This window comes from Camelus ferus, chromosome 25 (genome assembly GCF_009834535.1).
Source record: "Camelus ferus isolate YT-003-E chromosome 25, BCGSAC_Cfer_1.0, whole genome shotgun sequence".
Lineage (NCBI taxonomy): Eukaryota > Metazoa > Chordata > Mammalia > Artiodactyla > Camelidae > Camelus > Camelus ferus.
Window position 1 is genome coordinate 1,233,877 of NC_045720.1, and position 18,330 is coordinate 1,252,206.

Sequence of the window (18,330 nt, forward strand, 5' to 3'; positions counted from 1 at the left end):
TGTGAGGGCTCTAAGCCTGCCTGGCATGGAGCGGGCCTTATGGAGCGTCCACTGCTGCCGTCCTGGTGTGTGTCCAGCCAGCAGCTGCGTGGCTCTTTCCAAAATGGTGGTGACCACTGTGGCCGGCCTGGGTGCGTAGCTGTGGGCCAGTGCTTCAGCCGCTAGATGTCAGTGGGGACTGAGGAATTGGTGGCAGTAGTGGGGGTTAGTGAGGGTGTGGGCGTGGCCTTGTCTCTGCTGAACTCCCCCTGGGTGATCACAGCAAGTGAGCCTGGGCCTGCTGTGTGCTCTGCGGGTGGACACTTCCCCCAGTCCCTAGGCCCATTTTGCAGATGCAGGGAAGTTGAGCACCTGCCCAAGGTTGACAGGTGGTGGAGCAGTGTGACCCGCTGCTGGCTCAGGGCCCACAGATGAGCACCCTGTGTCCCTCTGCCCACCAGGACCAGCCCTAGAGGGCTTGCAGCTGGGCCAGGCTGCCCAGGGCAGAAGGAGGTGTCGGGCCCCGGGACAGTGAGTGTGGAGGGAGGCTCAGCTGCACAGAGGTGAGAGGTGAAGGGCTGGTCCTCAGTGATCGTGTTGCAGCACTTGTAGGGACAGTTACCAAAAGGCGCCTCTTCCGAGAGGCTGCATGGGGGCTGAAAGGAAGGCCCCGCTGGCATTCACACGCGGTGCCCTTACACAGCCTCACCTGCCTGTGGCGCTGTAGGGCCCCTGACAGCCTGGAGGTGCCTGTCTCCCATGTCTGGCCTGGGAGCGTGAGATGACAGAGGGCCTACCAGCTGCCTTCCGGAGCTGGGGCGGGAGGTGGGGGAGTAGGGAGGTGGGCAGCACCGAAGATGTGCTCCTGGGTGTTCCGGCAGCGCCTACCGAGTGAGGCCCGCGCTGTTCCCAGGCTGCCTTCCGGGAGGAGCCTCATACCGGCCGTGAGCATCCCGCTGCTCTGGGCCAGGGCCTGATGACGAGGGGCCGGCTGGACTGGACTGGCTCCTGGGCTTGTCCGTCCACAGCGTCAGGAGGCTGGACCAAGAGCACAGGGAAGTGGGCGGAGGAGCCAGGCGGGGACAAGGGACAGCGCCAAGAGCCTCCCTGGCCCTGCCTTGTGCCTCCGTGTGCCGCCTGGAAGACGCCCCCACCGAGGAACCCCTGCCCGGCTCTCCTCGAGGCCAGCCGCGTCCGCATCCACGTGGGGCCTTCGGGGCGGGGCTGGCCCTGCGGTGAGGGCTGGGGGCGGGCCGTGAAGGGGCGGGGCTGATGATGAGGGGCGGGGCGGGGTGCTTTGCACGTGGGGGGCAGGTTCTGGCTCCCCGGGCTCCTGAGGCGGGAGAGCGGATGAGCGCCGACGCCCCCAAATTCCCCCAGCCCCGGGGGAGGGTCGTCAGCCCAGCTGGGTAAGGTGGCCGAGGGCGCCGGGCCGGGTGGGAGCGCACCGGGAGGGCTGGCCTTGCTCAGGTTTCCCTGGGTGTGACCTGAGACCGCAGATGCAGCACTTGCTGCTTCCTGACCCAGGGCGTGCGAGCCCCGCCCCGTCTCACCCCTGCCCCCCGGGGCCCCCACGTGGGGGTTTCTTCCCCGCGGTTTTTCCCTTTGTTGCTTAGGGAGCTGTGCCTAGCGTGAGTCCTGTAGTGTTTGGTTTGAACTTGGTATGTCTGTGGTCTGACGCTGGCTGTTTCATCTGTGCGGGATTCTCAGTTACTCCTTTCCAGGAGTTGCAGCTCATTCTCATCGTGGGCACGTACCACGTGTCCAGTCGCCCCTTAGTGGCCATTGTGCTCTGAGCTGAGGCTGGCTTCTGCCCACAGTGCTCCAAGCTCTTTCGTGGGGGATGTGGTCATGTCGGGGGTGAGTTGTGAGGGGGTGTGGGATAGCTGGAGGGAGGTAGGGTTCTCCTGCGCGTGAGTTGTTAACATTTCCAAAGACCTGGGTGGGCTCACACCCCCCACCCCCACAGGGCTGTGCTCAGGAGCTCCTGTTGGAGCTCTAATGTCATTAACTTAGTGCCTACAGGATGGTGTCACTGTGGCCTGAAGGGCCACCATCCTGTGACCCAAGTGCTGTCAGTACATCCACTTTACAGCCAGGAGCCAGAAACTGGGCATGGTCACACAGCGGAAAGGTCTTGTCTGCCTCCGGGGGCTCTGGCCCTGCTTGAGGTGAGGAGAGACAGCCCCAGCAGGGTGGGTAGGATGGCGTTCTGGGAACGGGAGTCGGACCCACACATAGAGCTGGGGCACCCTTGGTAGACACGATCCAAAAAGAGCTGTGAGCTGCAGTTGCACAAGGTTGGGCAAGTAGTTTGGAGCAAGGTCTCCCTTAGAAAGCCAGCTTGCCTCTGACGGCAGTGCTTGGTATCGCTATCTGTGGAGGGACAAAGGGCCAAGTGCGCAGGGTTGGGGCCTTCTGGGCCCCCCTGGCCCTGCGGTGAGGGCTGGGGGCGGATCATGAAGGGGCGGGGCTGATGCTGAGGGGTGGGGCTCCCTGCAACATGCAGGGCTCTGCTGAGCGACAGGGCAGGCCCAGGTCGGCTAGTGGCCAGTGAGTTGCTAGACCTCAGCTCCTTGTCTGTAGTAGGGATGATGGTAGCATCTGCCAGAGGTTTTGGTGAGAAGCTCAGCCCGCTGCCCAGCACCTATTGATTGCCAGTCAGACCTGAGACCTGTGTTTTGTCACATTTCTGACATCTAAAACAGGATGTGTCTTCCCTTGATTCAGAAAGAAAGTACTGTTGTAGTTTACGTTCTTGTTATTAATCACTCACCTACCATTAGCACTACCCTAGGTCTGCTGGAACAGTTCAGCAGGATGACGTCATAAAACCAGTGAGATGCATGGTGCCTGCTCCACGTTGGGCACAGGCCCTCCCACCCCCTCTGCCTCTGCTGCGGGGTGCTCCCGCCTTATCACCAGAGCCCCTTGATTCCACCCCAGAACATTCTTAAACTACTTGACTTCCCCCAAGTCACGGGCTCCACCTAAATGCAGCCCCTCTGCTCCTGTTCCTGTGTGGCCCCAACCCTCCTTGCAGAAACAGCTGGCAGGGTCTTCTCATAGACGTCTGTCTCGCTTGTCCCTTCCTTCCTCAAGCCCTGGGGGGCTTCCTGTAGCTCTAGGGTACTCATCTGAGTAGCACAGGCTGAAGTGTGAGTCTCCTGGGCCCACCTCGCCCAGGCAGCCTGAGCCTGACAGGTCTCCTGCCTCATGGTGCCGATGCCGAGAGCAGTGCCTGGCGGTTGGGGAAGGCCCAGAAGGCTCCCCGTGCTGGCAGCTCTGCCAGGCCGAGGCCTTTGCCGTCCCAGGGCCTCTGCACCTGCTTTTCCTTCTGCTGGGAGTTGCTTTTCTCCTGGCTCTACCAGTAGAACTTAACTGGCAGAAACCCTGCCCGCCCCACTGCCAGCCACCCCTCTACCCTTCCATCTTTGCTAAGACAAGCGTCTGTCTGAACTCACCTCCTCCCTCGCCTCAGTTCCTTGGGAAGGGGCTTGTTGGTCATCTGTGTCCCAGGACCCAGCAAGCACTGGCCCAGGGCAGCCCCTTGGAAGAGCTCTGGGGCCAGGGGGTAGGTGACAGGGTCAGAGGGAGTCAGGCCCTCCTGTGCTGCCTCAGGAAGCTCTGGGGACAGGTAGGGGCAGGGATCTTGGCCAGGCTCATGGGGATGTGGGGCCACACAAGACCTACAGCCAACAGCAAATCCCTTCCTAGGGTCCCCAAGACTCGCACCCCTGGGTCTCTTCTCTGCTGCTATGTCTGCTCCGTCCCTGTCCTCTGTGGGCTGACCCGGGCCCCTGTGGTCCTGGCCACCCCTCTCCTCATAGGCAGCTCTGCCCACCTCCCATTCAGCCTGGCTCCTGGGAGGCAGGGCCGCAGCTAGGCCTTTGTTTAGGAAAAAAAATGGTCACAGGGCACACGTCTGTGGCTCCTGGAAGGGCTGGGTAGGGGGTGTCCTCTAGAGACAGGCGGGGGCTCTGGAGCAGCCCTGAAGGCACCCAGGTTGGGGAGACTCCCTGCCCAGGAGGTGTGGTTGTTGGACAGGGGTGTGGTCTGAGCTCGGGCAGGTTAGTCCTGGCGCCCCGCCCCTCGTGGACGACCCCGCCTGCTCCTCACTGGCTTAGCTAGGAGGTGGAGTCACAGGCCTCCACTAGGGACTCGCGCCCAAAGGCCTGCGGTGCGCAGGTGCGGAGTGAGAGAGGAAACCTTGTGGGTCCTCCAGGTGGGAAGAGAATAGACCAGGTGGCGTGAAGTGGACGCAGTTGGAGCACAGAGGACCGTGCTTTGCGCCCCCGTCCGAGCCCCTTCCCGCCGGAGTTCGCTTCTATTACAGCGGTGAGAACAGCCCCCCGAGGCCCGAGGGACCAGGGGCCAAGGAGCCGCCTCCGCACCCCGTGACTGGTGGTCCCCTGGGCCTCCTGCTCCCTCGGAGGCTCTCCCACCTCGGCGCCCTGGGGGAGCTGGCCCACGGAAGTCTGGGAGGCCTGTGCACCTGGGGGACAGTTGACCTTTGCTCAGGATCCAGGCTAGGCAGCCTCCAAGTCTGCAGTCCCGAGGTTCCTGGAGAGATCACGGGGCCTCTGTGCTCCAGCAGCTGCAGCCTGGCGCCCCCCAGAACCCTGGGCGTGCGGAGTTTCCAAGGGCTGCTGGGGGCGGGGATGCATGCAGCGCGCGACGGACCAGGTGGTGTGTTCCAACTTACCCAGCTGGGTTCTGCCACCCTTGCCTTCCTGCTGTGCCCGCGTGGCCCTGCCTTGGGGACTGGCCCTCTGGGAGAGGGCCTGAGTCTCTGGGCCCCTGGGTGTTGGAGCACGTTGCCTGTGGGCTCCCACATTCACTTCCTAACAAGCAACTGAGCGGGTTACTGCGGGCCTGTGGGTGCCAAATCACCTGCCCTCACTGCCCTGCCTCGGCCCTCATCCTCTCCACCCCTTGGGCAGGAGCTTCTGCTTGGTTTTGTGCTGCTAGTTTGGCCCGTTTCCCCCCACTTGCTGCATCCGTGCTTGAGCAAGGCTTCTGAAGGTGCCCTGCGCTGCATGGGTGCCTGGTAGGCACAGGCCCCACTGCCTCTGCCGCTCCAGAGAGCAGCTCGCTGCCTGGGACAGGAGTGGGGAGTGGGCGGCCCGGGTGCCCCGGCGTGGGGAGGGGCTCACAGGGCAGGAGCTGACCCTCGGGCCTTGGCTGCTGCCCCAGTTCTCTGTTCTTCCGAGAAGCTAGTTTTGGGAAGAACTGCTGTCTTATCACGAATGCCCTTTTCCTTGTTACCAAACGACTGCATAGTTATGTTTCCAACATTTTGTTACGAATATTTTCAAACACAGCAGTTGAGAGCACTCCATGGTGAACCCCCCTCACCCACGTCGGCTTTCACCCTGCTTTGATGGACGACCTGCTCTCCGTTGAGCCGCCTCTAATACACGCCGATCCTTGGAATGAAATGTTGAAAGAAGCTGGGCAAATGGGAGGCGCACCTCTTACAGTTCACACGTTTTTGCTTTAAAACCTTAACTGTTGTTCTGCTTCTATAATTATGTGGTGACGCGTGTTCTAAAACTGCACGTGTTGTTGAGCTGTAAGCTTCCACGTGAGCACGGTAACAAAACAGTGTTAAAGCAGGACACGTGTGAGCAGTTGTGGCCGCTGGCACCTTCCACGGGGCCCAGCCCGTAATCCGGGGTGGACGCCTGTGTAGCGAGTGTTCGCAAGTGTAGTCGTTTTCTTAAATTGAGAACGTGCTTCTTGATTAAAGCCAGAATTCCTTGCTCTTGGCAGCATGTGTAACTGATTTAAAGAGCAGAGTTCTGTGGGCTGGAGGGCGAACCGTGCCAGCTCACTGAACCACGTGTCTCCCGATGCCTCCAGGAAAGCCTGTCGAGTTGAGTTTAGCAGCAGAGGAGGTCACCACGTTTTATGGGAGGATGTTGGATCACATGTGCACAGCAAAGGGAGTTTTCCAGAACAACTTCTTCAGTGACTGGCGGAAGGTGGGTGCTACGTGGTCTCAGTTTCTCAGTGGCCCCGTTTCACAGCTTGGCCTGGGGCTGGCAGTTCCCTGCCTGCCATAGGGGGCCGGGAGGGGTAATTTTAGGCTCCCAGGAAACAGAAACATTTGTTGGGAAGCTCTCTGAAGATAAGGTGCTAGTTAAGTAGTTTTTCTCATTTAAAAAAACTGGGTTATGTGCGTGTCTGCACCCACCTCGTGTATACCTGTGGACTTGGCTGGAGAAGGCACGCCCCAGGCCCCTTCAGGGCTGCTCTCAGCAGGACGCCAGCACAGCACGTGTCCACTTCTCAGCTGACGGGCACTAGGGTTCTGACAAGGGATCATGTGGCTGCGTGCCCACCCCTCTGCAGGGACTGAGGGCAGGATGGTGGGGTCATGGGCTACACGTATGGCTGGGCTGGGGACCACCCAGCAGTTCTGCAGTGTGGCTGTCATGTGCACTCCTACCGTGTGGGGAGTGGCAGGTCGTCTTCCTGAAGAGTGACTGAGGACCCCTCGGTGCTGGGCATGGTCTGCAGGCCCTACGGCAGCAAGTGGGGCTGGTCTTCAGATGCGGCTGTGTGGCCCAACTCAGAAGGCCACTGGGACCTGGCCACCTGCTGGAAAGGCCATCCTCTGGGAGACAACTACAAAGGCTGCTGGACCGGACGGACTTGGTGCACTCAGTTCTGTTCCTCTGGCTTCTGCGATGTCACCGTGTCCTGTGGAGGGCCCGGCTGTGGTGGGGAGGTCCCCACTGCCCACAATAGATGCTGAGAGGCATGTCTGGCTCTGGTGCAGGAGATGACAGCAGAAGAGAGGAAAGTAATCCAGCGCCTGGACAACTGTGACTTCACCGAGATGCACAGGTACTTTGCGGACAGGACCGCCGCCCGGAAAGGCCTGTCCAGGGAGGAGAAGCAGGTCAGGCTGTGCAGGGCCCAGTCTGGCCTGGGCTCCTGGGCCGCAGTGGGAGGCTGCTGGTGTGCGTGGGGCCGGAGTCGAAGACCCCATCCTGTCAGGATCGCCATCCCTGTGGGATTCTTCTGGTTGAGCCTGCGGAGATGTGGAGGAGGGGCCTCTGATCTGGCCCCGTCATGGTCTCGGACACTTCCGAGTTACGTGCGTCTCAATGTATTTAAAAATGCTGGGTCTACCCAGGGCACGTGGGAAGGGAACCCGCCGTGTGATACAGTGGGAGGATCAGTCCACTCTCCATGGTGTAAGTGCCCAGACCACAGGGACTGGGCCCCTGCCCAGCCCTTGGCCTGCCGGTCCTCACGGGGCTCCCGAGCCCGGCTAACCCAGCACACTGGGGCATCAGGCCCACCCTGTCCCCCTACCACTAACGTCTGTGTACTATTTTATTACGCAGAGGCTCAAAGAAGAGGCTGAGAAGCTTCAGCAAGAATTTGGCTACTGTATTTTAGATGGGCACCGAGAGAAGATAGGCAATTTTAAGACTGAGCCCCCAGGGCTGTTCCGGGGCCGTGGCAACCACCCTGAGATGGGGATGCTGAAGAGGAAGGTCATGCTGGAGGGCGTGACCATCAACTGCAGTGGGTGTGTGCAGGCCACTCGCGTGCGACCCTGCTCCTCACCGGGGGCGGGGGGCCTGTTGCCGAGTGTGTTGCTGTTACGCAGGGCTCTGAGGGCTGGGCGGGAGGGCGCCTCTCCCCCGGGTGGCCGCGTCTGCTGCAGCCTGTGTGCTGTTAGCTGAACCAGCCCTCACCACTCTGCCCCCGGCTGGAGTTTTACCCCAGCAGGAGAGTGTCTGCATGTTCTCAACAGTTTTCTGCATTTCAAGTTCCTGGGATAATCTAGTAACACGCGAGTGTCTGGAACGTGTGGGAAGAGAGTTCCCGTGAGTGCTGGCGGGCTGTGCTCCAGCAGGAGCTTCTGTCCCTCCGCTGCGTGGACGCTGCCTGGCAGGGTCAGCGGAGGTGTCCCAGGAGCTGCTGAGACTCCTGAGATGCATGTGGCCCTGGGGATGGCCACCCTGGCCTCCACACATGGGGGCCGCCCTGAACAGGCCTGTCATGCCTGCGAAGCAGGAGCTAAGAGGCGAGGAGGCAGTGCCCGAACAGACTCGGGCTGACCCTGGCCAACGCTGGGCCCCTGTGCCTACGCCAGCACAGCATGGGAGGTGGGGGCGCCTGGCTCATGTTTCAGGGAGCAGGGTGTTGAACTGCTGGGTTTGGGTCACTTTCCTGCTGCAGGGACTCAAGAATACCCAAGCCCCCGGCAGGTCACCAATGGGGGGCGGTGCGCTCCAACCGCACGGTCACGTGGCTGGCGGTGTGGACGGAGAACGTCCAGAACTCCCATCAAGTACATCATGCTGAAACCCAGCTCCAAGCTGAAGGTGAGCCCGGCTCGGCCTGTGCTGCCCCCGGGAGCCCCTCCCTCAGCTCGGGCCGGGCGCTTTGGCAGGGGTTCTCTCAGACTGTAGGCGTGAACAAGCCAATTTTGAAATCATATTGTGTCCAGTGGCCATTTGTCTTTAAAAGCAAGGAATTACATTTACATCCACCGTAAGCCTCACTGAGTTTGGCGTCTGCTCCCGGCCCTGGGCCGCGAAGGTGAGAGCGGGCTGGGCCGAGGGTCGGCAGGAGTGCCGTGCATTTCTTTGCTACTTGTTCTCTTCACTTAGGGGGAGAGAGACTGGGAAAAGTACGAAGTGGCTTGGCGCCTGAAAGGGGCGGTGGGCACGATCCGTTCTCAGTACCGGGCCGACTGGAAGTCTCACGAGATGAAAGCGAGACGTGCCGTGGCCCTTTATTTCATCGACAAGGTGTGGGGTCCCAGAGGCTCTGCCGGTTGCACAGACCTGGTTGGGCAGGCAGGGCAGCAGAGGGCATGGCGGGGCTTCTGTGTCCCCAGCCAGAGCCTTGGGCAGGTGGAAGGGCGTGTGTGTGCACGCCAGTTACATGTGTGTATGTGTGTCAATGTGCATGTGTGTGTGTGGTACTTGCCTGCCTGTGCACCTGCCGTGTGTGCCCGGCCCTGCCCCCCGGCTGGTGCTGCGAGCCGGGCACGAGGAGGAGGAGGGCGAGACAGCGGACGCGGTGGGCTGCTGCTCCCTCTGCGTGGAGCACGTCCAGCTGCACCTGGAGGCTGACAGCTGCCCATACGTCGTGAAGTTCGACTTCCTGGGGAAGGACTCGATCCACTACTACAACTGAGTGCCAGTGGGGAAGCCTGTCAGTGCTGGTGTGGGTGGTGAAGGTGGTAGTGGTTTCTGTAGTCTTCCCGTGGTAGCTGTGGGCAGAGACTTGTAGCCTGTCTGTCCTAGCTCACTGTCTGTCCCATCCTGTGTGGCAGGGAGGGAGGCCTTGCTGGGGTGAGTCAGTGTGCATGGGGAGTCACGCCCCTTGGCTGGACCGAACCCGCCTTCCTAGGCACCAGCGTGGTCATTGCTCTCCTTGTGGGTTAGGGTGGCCGCTGTAATTGGGCCACAACATGTCCTTCTGGAGGCCTGGATTCTGAGAGTGGGAGGTGACAGGGCCGTGCGCCCTCTGCAGTTCTGGGGAGAACCCTTCCAGGCTCCCCGGCATCTGGAGGTGGTGGTGACCCTCAGTCTCTGGGCTTGAGGCTGCATCACCGCGGTGTCTGCTCCCCACTGGCCATCTTCCCCCGTGTGTCTGTCTCTCACGAGGAGTCAGTTTTGTTGGATTAGGTCCCACCCTACCCAACGGCGACCTCATCTTAGTTAATGGCATCTGCAAAGACTATTTCCAAAAGTCACCTTCTGAGGTTCTGGGAAAGATGTGAATTTAGGGGGACACTCTTCACCCCAGCACACCTGGAAAGGGTCTTCTGGCCCACTGGATATGCGGCTCGCAGTGGTAACTGGTGGTGTCCCGGGTCTCTGAATGGTGAGGTTCGGGGTCAAGCCTGCTGGCTGGCTGCTGTGCCGACACCTGCCTGGCCCCCACTGGGTTGGGGTAAGCTTCTGGTTTGCAGAGGGGTCTGAAGGGAAATCAGAATTTGGGGAATACCCTCCTTCTGGAGTGGTGAGCCCCAGAATGACAGTCTCCCAGCCCCAGTCTGGGTGGGCACCATGTCACAGCAGTGAGGGTAGGCCCAGTATTGACTGCTGGCAACTTACATGCACCTCATAGGCAGACATGGTCTCCGGAACACAGAGCGGGAAATTTAGGGAGACTGTCGAAGGTGACAGAAACGTCCACTCAGGAGGGAGCACCCTGCGCCCCAGAGTGCCCAGCGTGCCTGGGCCTCTGAAATCTGATCAAGGGTGTGGATGAGTAGGGAGCTGCTGGGCCTGCCGCGGGGCGGGAGGAGTTGAGTAGCAGAGGAGCCTTGTCAGGTGTCTGAGTTTTGGCTGCTCAGACTGGGAGCCTCATAAATGGGCACTTATGTCTCAGGCTGGAGGCTGGAGTCTGGGGTCAGGGAACCACAGGGCTGTGAGCAGGTGAGGCCCCTCCCTGGGGTGGCTGGGCCTCCTCGCTGTCCTCACTGGGCAGAGGATGGTGGGGCACTTTCCTAAGGCACTAAGCCACTCGGTTCAGGAAAGTTAGGGGACATGGTGCTGAGGGGGCTGTGCTGGTCACTCTGTAGCTGGGCACTTGGTGTCCAGCCTGGTGGGGCACATGCGGAGCTGGCTGCCAAGAGGGGCCCAGGCAGAGGGGAGCCGGGAGGATGTTTGTGCTCCCCTCAAAGGACTGACTTGAAAGTGGGTGTGCAGCATGGCCACCGAGAGCCTTCTCGCAGTAGGACTGGCCTGTGCAGATCAGGGGAGGGTCCTCTGAGGCCCTGCGGTGTCAAGCAGGTCTGACTGCAGACTTGGGGTCACCTGGAGGAAGGGGCAGGTGTGCAGGGGGAGAGGGTGCAGCCTCTTCTCCACAGCCTGGACACACTGAGGTGCGCAGACCACCTCCCTGGGAGGAGCCTGACCCCTGGCCTCCGAATGCAGATGCCCCTTGGGCTCCCAGGAGAGGCTGCTTCTGTCTGTGGGCCAATCGTGTCTTTCTAAGGGGTTCCTCTTCCTGCCACAGGTGTACAAGAATCTGCAGCTGTTCGTGGAGAACAAGGAGCCTGGGGACGAGCTCTTTGACAGACTGACTGTAAGCCCCGGGGCCTCAGGGCAGTGCTGATGGGGTAACCCAGGGACTGCCAGCGCAGCTCAGCCCATTTGTGTCCAGAATGGCCAGTCAGATGAGATGGGGCGAGTGTGAGCATTGAGTCTGCAATAGGAAGGCTGAGGGCCATCTGTCTAACCACCAGCTGAAGCCCCTCTGGTGGCGTGGTCAGGGTGCTGGGAAATGTTGTGGAGCTGCCCTAAAGGAACACGTTTTGAGACCCATCTTCCCGGCATGTGCGTACTGCCAGCCTGAACAAGCACCTGCAGGACCCGATGGATGGCCTGACGGCCAAGGTGTTCTGGACCTACAATGCCAGCGTCACCTTGCAGGGGCAGCTGCGGGCACTGACCAGAGGTGAGCAGGTCCCCAGCCTGGGGCTGGTGCCTGGCTGCTTGGTTGGTCGGAGGATGTATCATGGCCAGTGTCTAGGGGCAGAGTGGGGCTTGCCTGGCCCAAAGGGGACGGTCCAGGTTTGAGCCCAGCAGGAAGGGTGAGGGGCCCTCAGGACCCGAGGCTGAGCCTTCCCCCAGGGCTTGCTGCTCCTGGCTGGGCCACCCCTGCTGAGCACCCCCTTCTCCACGTGTCAGCCCCGCAGTCAGTCAGGCCCCTGCCCAGGCTCTGTCTTCTCCTCCGCAGTCACCTGTGAAGCACCAACCCAGCTCTGCGTGTCCCTCCTCATGCGTGGGACCCTCCTCACCATTGCCCAGCTGCCCAAGCTTACCCGACCTCTGGGCCCCTTGGTGGGGGCTCCTTGATGCCGTCCCACTGAGCTCGTGCCAGGGTGGGGGGGTTCTGGGGAGGCCCCAGCTCCGCCCTGTGTGGACTCCTTGGACCAGGTACTGACCGAGGCCCCTCCTGACACGGGGTGGGGCTCCCGCAGTGACTCGCCCAGTGCCTGCTGCTCCCAACACACCCTTGCTTCTCAGCTGAAGACAGCGTAGCCGCTAAGATCCTGTCTTATAACCGTGCGAACCGGGCCATTGCTGTTCTCTGCAACCATCAGCGGGCAACTCCCAAGACCTTTGAGAAGTCAGTGCAGACTCTCCGGTCGAAGGTGCACAGTGGGCCTGGCCAGCTGCTCACAGTGGGAGGGCCTCTGGGTGCCAGGCGCCACGGCTCCCCTCTTCTGCCCTTGCTGGGGCTACATGGCCCTCAGAGGTGCTTGAGCAATCAGGGCTGCCCAGGCCAGGTGCTGGCTGGGAGGCGGTTTCCCTGAGGGGAGGGAGTGGGTAAGGATGTGGCTTTCTGGTGAGCAAAGGCCTCTAGTCCAGGAAGGAGGTCAGTGGAGCAGGGGGTATGTCTGGGACCTCTTGGCCTCACCCTGTCCCCTGGCCAAGGAGTGACCGGTCAGGGCTAGCACTCAGTACCCTGACTGGGTGGGGCAGGAGCAGCCCTGGCTGGGCCCCCTCTGCAGATAGAGGCGAAGAAGTAGCAGGTGGTGGAGGCCAAGGCAGAGCTGGAGAAGGCAAGGGCCGACCACAGAGCCAGCGGGGACAGCAGATCCAAGAGGCAAGTGTTGGAGAGCCCAGCCCGTCCAAGTTGGGGTGGCTGTGAACCTGCTTTTCCTTCACCAGTTCTCTGGTTTTCTTCTCAGTCATATTTTGTGATTGAAAAAATACAGACTGCCTCATTTGAGTCAAAGAGCAGAGCACTGTGAAGTGCATGAGACAAATGTGGGCCTTACCGGGTGGTCAGCCTGTGCCTGGTGGCCAAGCTCCAGGGCTGGTGGACACTGTTTACAGCCTGCGGGCGAGTGGCTGGGCGGCCATGGCCGCTCCCAATTTTAGAGCCTCTCCATCACCTGCGACAAACCCTGCGTCCTGACTCTCAGACCTCCCGTGCCCTCAGCCCTGAACACCTGCAGTGCCTGACCCAGATGGGACCCACCGTCTGTGGACTTCGGCTTTTGTTAGCATGATGCCACCAAGGTCCCCTTAATGCAGCCTGTCCAGACGTCACTCCTTTTGACTGTCAGCTATCCTGTCGTGTGGCTAGACCACCTTTTACTGTCCCTGTATCTGGACATTTGGGTGTTTCCCCTTTGTGACTTTTGTGGGGTTTTGGGGTTTTTTTGGTGACTTTCTTTGTGCATGACTTTTGTGGCTTCGGTGATTTTTGTGGTTTTCAAGGAGTGGAATTGTTGGGTCACTTGGTAGCGCCAGGCTGTTCTCCGCGGTGGGTGTACCAGCGCTCGTCTCGCCGGCCGTGCACAGAGGTTCCCGTGTCTCCCTTCCCCTTTCCCTCTGGCTACAGCCCCGCTGTGTGAGGCGGCGTCTCAGTGCGGGCGGAGTCTGCGCTTCCCCGATGGCTGGTGACCTGTGCTCGCTGGCCACTTGTGGGTCTTCTCTGGAGAAATGTCTGTTCAGCCCCTTGTCTGTTTTTCACTTGTGTCCCTGTCTTTTTACTGCTGAGTTGTAAGAGCCCATTATTCATCCCAGATGCAAATACCTTTTCAGATGCATGATCTGAAGATGCTTTTTCCCATCCTGTGTTGTCGTTTTACTTCCTTGGTGGTATCCCTCGAAGCGCAAAATGTAAAACTCCTGATGAGTCTAGTTTTTGTTGTTGCTGCCTTGTCTGACCCAACATTGTAAAGATACATTCTTAGGTCTTCTCGTAAGAGTTTTATCATTTCAACTTTTGCATTTAGGAAGCTGATTCCTTTTGAGCCAGTTTTTGTACATGGTGTAAGGTAAGGGCCTGAATGCATTCCGTTTGTGTGTGGCCAGCCAGTGTTCCCAGCATCATTTGCTGAAAGGACCATCCTTTGGGCATCGAATGGTCCTGGCCCCGTGAAAGCTGAGCTGATGATAGATGTTTTGGTTTATTCCCGGGCTCTGTTCTGTTCGTCTCTCCGTCCTCACGCTGGTCTCGATTCCGCCAAGCTGAAGTCGGGACGCGTGAGTCCCCTGCGCTCTGCTGCACGTCCGCTGGGGCTGCTCCAGGCCGCCTACCTGTGTCCAGGTGGATTTGGAGCCCGAGTTCCTGGGAGAAGGACCAAGGTTGAAGCTCATGTGCATGTGGGCTTGGGGTCTTTGGGCAGGGGCCGGCCCTGCACCCTCCCTGGGGCACTGTATCCAGCGTGGAGGGTGGAGGGAGGGTCTGGCTTTAATAAACCGGCTTTTCTGTGAAACATCAGGAATGAGGGCTGAGCATCTTTCTGACACAAGGCAGCTCTTCTGCTTGGTTCTGTGCTCTGCTCTCTTTGGTTGTGGCCTGTGCGTGCTTCATACGTGATTTCCTGTGACGTCAAGGCCGGACGGTCCCTTCATGCTGAGGGCAGCCTTCCCTGTGTCCTGACCTCCTGGAACTTGCCTAGGGGATGAGGGAGAGCTGTGGTGCCAGCGCCTCTCCTTCCCTAGCTTCCTGGAGAAGAGGGGACAGCTGCTGGAGAGACTGGAGGAACGGCTCCTGAGGCTGAGCACACAGGCCACGGACAAGGAGAGCAGCAGGTGGCCCTGGGCACGTCCAAGCTCAACTGCCTAGACCCTCAGATCAGCATCGCCTGGTGCATGGACCCAGGTCACCCTGCCTGCTCGCAGCCTCGAGGAGGGGTCTGGACTCCCCAGGTGGCCCCAGTCCAGTCCCCTGTGCCCAGTGCAGGTTCCCCTGTGACAGGAACACAACTGGCTGGCACGTCTGAGGCCAAGCCCTGTGTCGTCAGTCCTCTCTTCCTGAGAGCCTGGGGTTAGAGGAGGGCTGGGGTGGGGCGGGGACCAGAGCCCAGTGCGGTGTGGTGACCCAGAGCTGTTCCCGAGCTGCCCACCCTCTGGGGGTGGGGTAGCTGGGCTGCCTGTGTGCCCAGTCAGTGTTCCCTGCGAGCCCCACTGGGAGGACACAGGGCTGCGCTGGGGGAAGCTGCCCCCTCCCTGATGCCCCTGGGCTTTTGGCCACGTCCTGGCCGCCTCCCTGCCCCTCCTGGCAGGTGTAAGAGGTTCGGGGTGCCCGTGGAAATTTACAACAAGACGCAGAGGGAGAAGTTCGCCTGGGCTCTAGACATGGCAGATGAAGACTTTGAATTCTAACGAGCATCCCTCTGCCTCGTTGGAACTTTTTTTTTTTTCACTATTAAAGCAGATTGGGGAATTTTGTTTAAGAAAATTTCACTGCGAGTGTGTTCTGTGTCATCACACAGGAGGTGGCTGATGCCCATGCCCTGTGCTTTGAAATGTGTCCCCTCCCCCAGCTGGTGCCCTTTTTCAGGGTTTCTGCAGAGGGACGGGCTGGAGGCTGTGCCCACTCGGCCTGGCTGGGAGCTGGTGTGGCTGTGTGCCTGCCTGTGCCTGTCCATAGAGCCTGGCTCACTGTGCATTGGGCTGCAGGGCCAGCGGGTGGGATCCCAGATCCCAGGCCCTGACATGGGGAAGGGTCGCACTGTCCCTCACTCCCACTCTGTCCCAGCACTGGGCAGGGACCCCTCAGACATGCTGAACCTCTTTCTCTGAACACATGGGACAGCAGGGCCCCAATGACCATCTGAGCCTGTCCCTGGGGACGGGCCGCCTGAATGCCCACAGCCGGGCTCTCCCTCCAGGCTCTGACCTCCCAGTGGGGAGGCGGTGGCCCACTGGGGTAGGCAGAGTCCATGTGTCCCCGAGTGAGCAGTGGCAGCATGTGGGGCCATCCTGAGTTCCTGGCAGGCAGGAGCTGTGGTAGCTGTGGTGGCAGGCCACCTCAGTACTGCACACAGGCCGGTCTTGGCAGAGCCACTGGGAAAGGTCAGGTGGGTGTGCACTGCCCAGTGGCTGAGGACATGCGGGCCTGGCTGAGGACACACTGGGACCATCACAAACATGGGTTGGAGGGATGTCCCTGTCGCAGCTGGCCCCCTGCCTGCCCGAGGGTTCCTGGAGCTGGAGGAGGGCAGGGGCTGGGAAAGGTATAAACATTCTAGGTTGGGGGCAGGTCATTTCTCTTTATAGCACAGGTTTCTGGCTCAAGAGGCACCTGTCCACAAAGACCAGGTAGAACATGGGAGAACCACCTTTGAGGGGCTACAGCAATTGCACAGGACTTGGGGCGCCTTCAGGGAGCATGTTTTGCGTGATGAAGGAGAGTGAGTGGCTGCGGCTGTGGGTGGAGGAGGGAGAAGGAAAGCGGGCAGTCACCACAGTGCCTCCACCAGGTTCTGCATCTTGTCCGTCCCTGGGGCTCCCTGGCCCCTCTTCTTGCAGCCTCTGGAAGTTTCACAAACAGCAGCGGGGAACGCTTAGTGAGTCCGCACGTCTGAAAGCGTTACCCCCGCCACATGGGACTGCTGCCTTCAACACGTGTAAACTTTGAGGTGACATCGCTTTCAGAGTGCTGTCCCTCGTCTTCCAGCTTGGGGTGCAGCTGATCAGCTCCCCGGGGTCCGACCCCTGGTCCTCCGCGGCCGCCCTCTCCCTCCCTCCGACTAAGGTCTCCGCCTCTGCCCCAGCCCATCTTCCTCCCTGATCTCTGGAGGACTCTGGCAGGTGCTGCTGCCCTGGTGACTCACATCTCAGTTCTGTGGAAAAACTATTCTCCAGTACTTTCCACCCCACCATTCTCTGCTTTCTGTTTCCCCAAGAACCCCTGGTAGTCTTAGTCTGCCTTACCGTCTACCTCCTTATGTTGCTGGTTATTTAAAAAGATTTTCTCAGCACTCTTATTAACTTGTTTTAACTCTGGTGATCACGTTTAGTATCTGAGATGCTTACTTTTGAATTGCTCCTGTGGAAACATGTTTTATCTTCTAACAGACAAATTCCCTGTCCATCTCCCGAGGCGCCTGGGTCCCCGTGGACTCAGGCCTCTGCCTACTTCATCTTCACACACACTGTGCTTCTGAGTCACAGGCTCCTCCTGCCACCTTACTGTCTTAACTGGAAATTTCATCTAGTTGACTGTGATTACGGACCTGTTTGGGTGGTTTCTGCCATCTTACTCTGATTATTTGCCCAATTTTTTCCTGGATTTTTCTCTTTTCTTACTTTTAAAATTGGTATGTTTTTGTTCATTTAAAACTACTATATATATATTTTTTTCTATTGGGTTGGAAAAGTACACACCGTTTAGTAATTAAGGTTAAACTATACTGTGCATATTTAAAGACTAGAATTAAAGCGTCTTCCCAGCACAGGAGGCTCTGACACCCTGAAAGTCTTCTAGCCATGTGCTCTCATGCTGCATTCAGGCCACGCTCACTGATCCTCTGTCTTGTGTCGAAGGCCATCCTGCAGACACTTTCCTTCTGTATCACAGACTTAAGAAGTCTTTTCAGTGAAAGTTGCTTAAGGATAAACTATCTCAGATTTGACTTATTTATAAATGTGTTTTTTACCTTATCTATAGAGTATAATTTTGCTGGGCCTCCAGTTCTTGGTGGGACAGGTATTTTCTCAGCATGCCAAAGGCATGACTGCTGTCCCGTCTGATGATGGCTTTGAGCAGGGGGCTTACAGCGTGACTGACGGGGCCTTTCTCTGGCTTCTCAAGGTCTTCATGGTTGGTGCTCTCACCCTGTTGCGTCTCAAGTGTGGATTTCTCTTAATTTATGCTGCTTCATATACATTGTACTTCTTGGATCCGCGAGTTTGCTTTTCACTGAAGAGAAGGCTTGCTGGAGCACTGGAAGGGGGTAAAGTGCAGTCGCGTCGCTGTGGTTGAGGTGCCGATGCCACCGGAAGCCATGGGAGTTGATCCAGGCTGGGCGTCAGCTGTAGGCGGGCACTGCTTGTTGGCAGTGGTCTACTCTGGCTTAGACACTGAAGGCAATGATTCTGGGTCTCGAGAATGGCTGGAACTTCCAGGGCATGGTAACAATTTCGACCTTCTCTCCTTGTTTCACTGGCCTGCGTACGGGGAGACTGAGCGAGGTTTGAACTGTGGATGCAGACACTCAGCTTCCCCAGATGGGCTTGCTGCTGTCCCCCTGCCTGACCTACCTCCACCCCCACCCTCAACCCTGCAGGAAACCAGCCTTGGCCTGTGGGAGCCGACCTGCGTCATCACGGGGGTCCATGTAGGGCTTTGCTATGTCTCCCCTCCTCCTCCGGGGACTCCTGTCACACCCACACATCTCTGAAAGTTCCCTTCACGTTTCCCCTCTCATTGTTCCCGAGGGATCCTGGGCTTTGGATCTTTCTCCTACCACACTGACGCTTTCTTCAGCCATCACCCCTGCTACTGAAACTGCCCGGTGAGTTCTAACTCAATGGTTTTATTTTTCAGTTCTGAAAGTTCTTCAAAAGCTGTGCCTTTCGTGCCTGATAGCCTCTCACTGCTTTCTTGTCCCCA

The 18,330-nt window shown here is 59.2% G+C and overlaps 1 protein-coding gene across 1 annotated transcript; it reads left to right on the forward strand.

Moving 5' to 3' along the window:
- Positions 1-938: 938 nt before the first annotated feature.
- Positions 939-15,095, forward strand: TOP1MT (DNA topoisomerase I mitochondrial). Its single transcript, XM_032468010.1, is given in 16 exon segments — positions 939-1,214; positions 4,205-4,317; positions 5,845-5,966; positions 6,767-6,889; positions 7,341-7,528; positions 8,185-8,290; positions 8,292-8,330; positions 8,619-8,758; positions 8,982-9,168; positions 10,984-11,051; positions 11,309-11,424; positions 11,997-12,124; positions 12,485-12,579; positions 14,433-14,512; positions 14,515-14,578; positions 14,996-15,095. Coding segments are annotated over 14 exon segments (1,500 nt in total). The 5' UTR covers positions 939-1,214; positions 4,205-4,317; positions 5,845-5,900.
- The last annotated feature ends 3,235 nt before the right edge of the window (positions 15,096-18,330 follow it).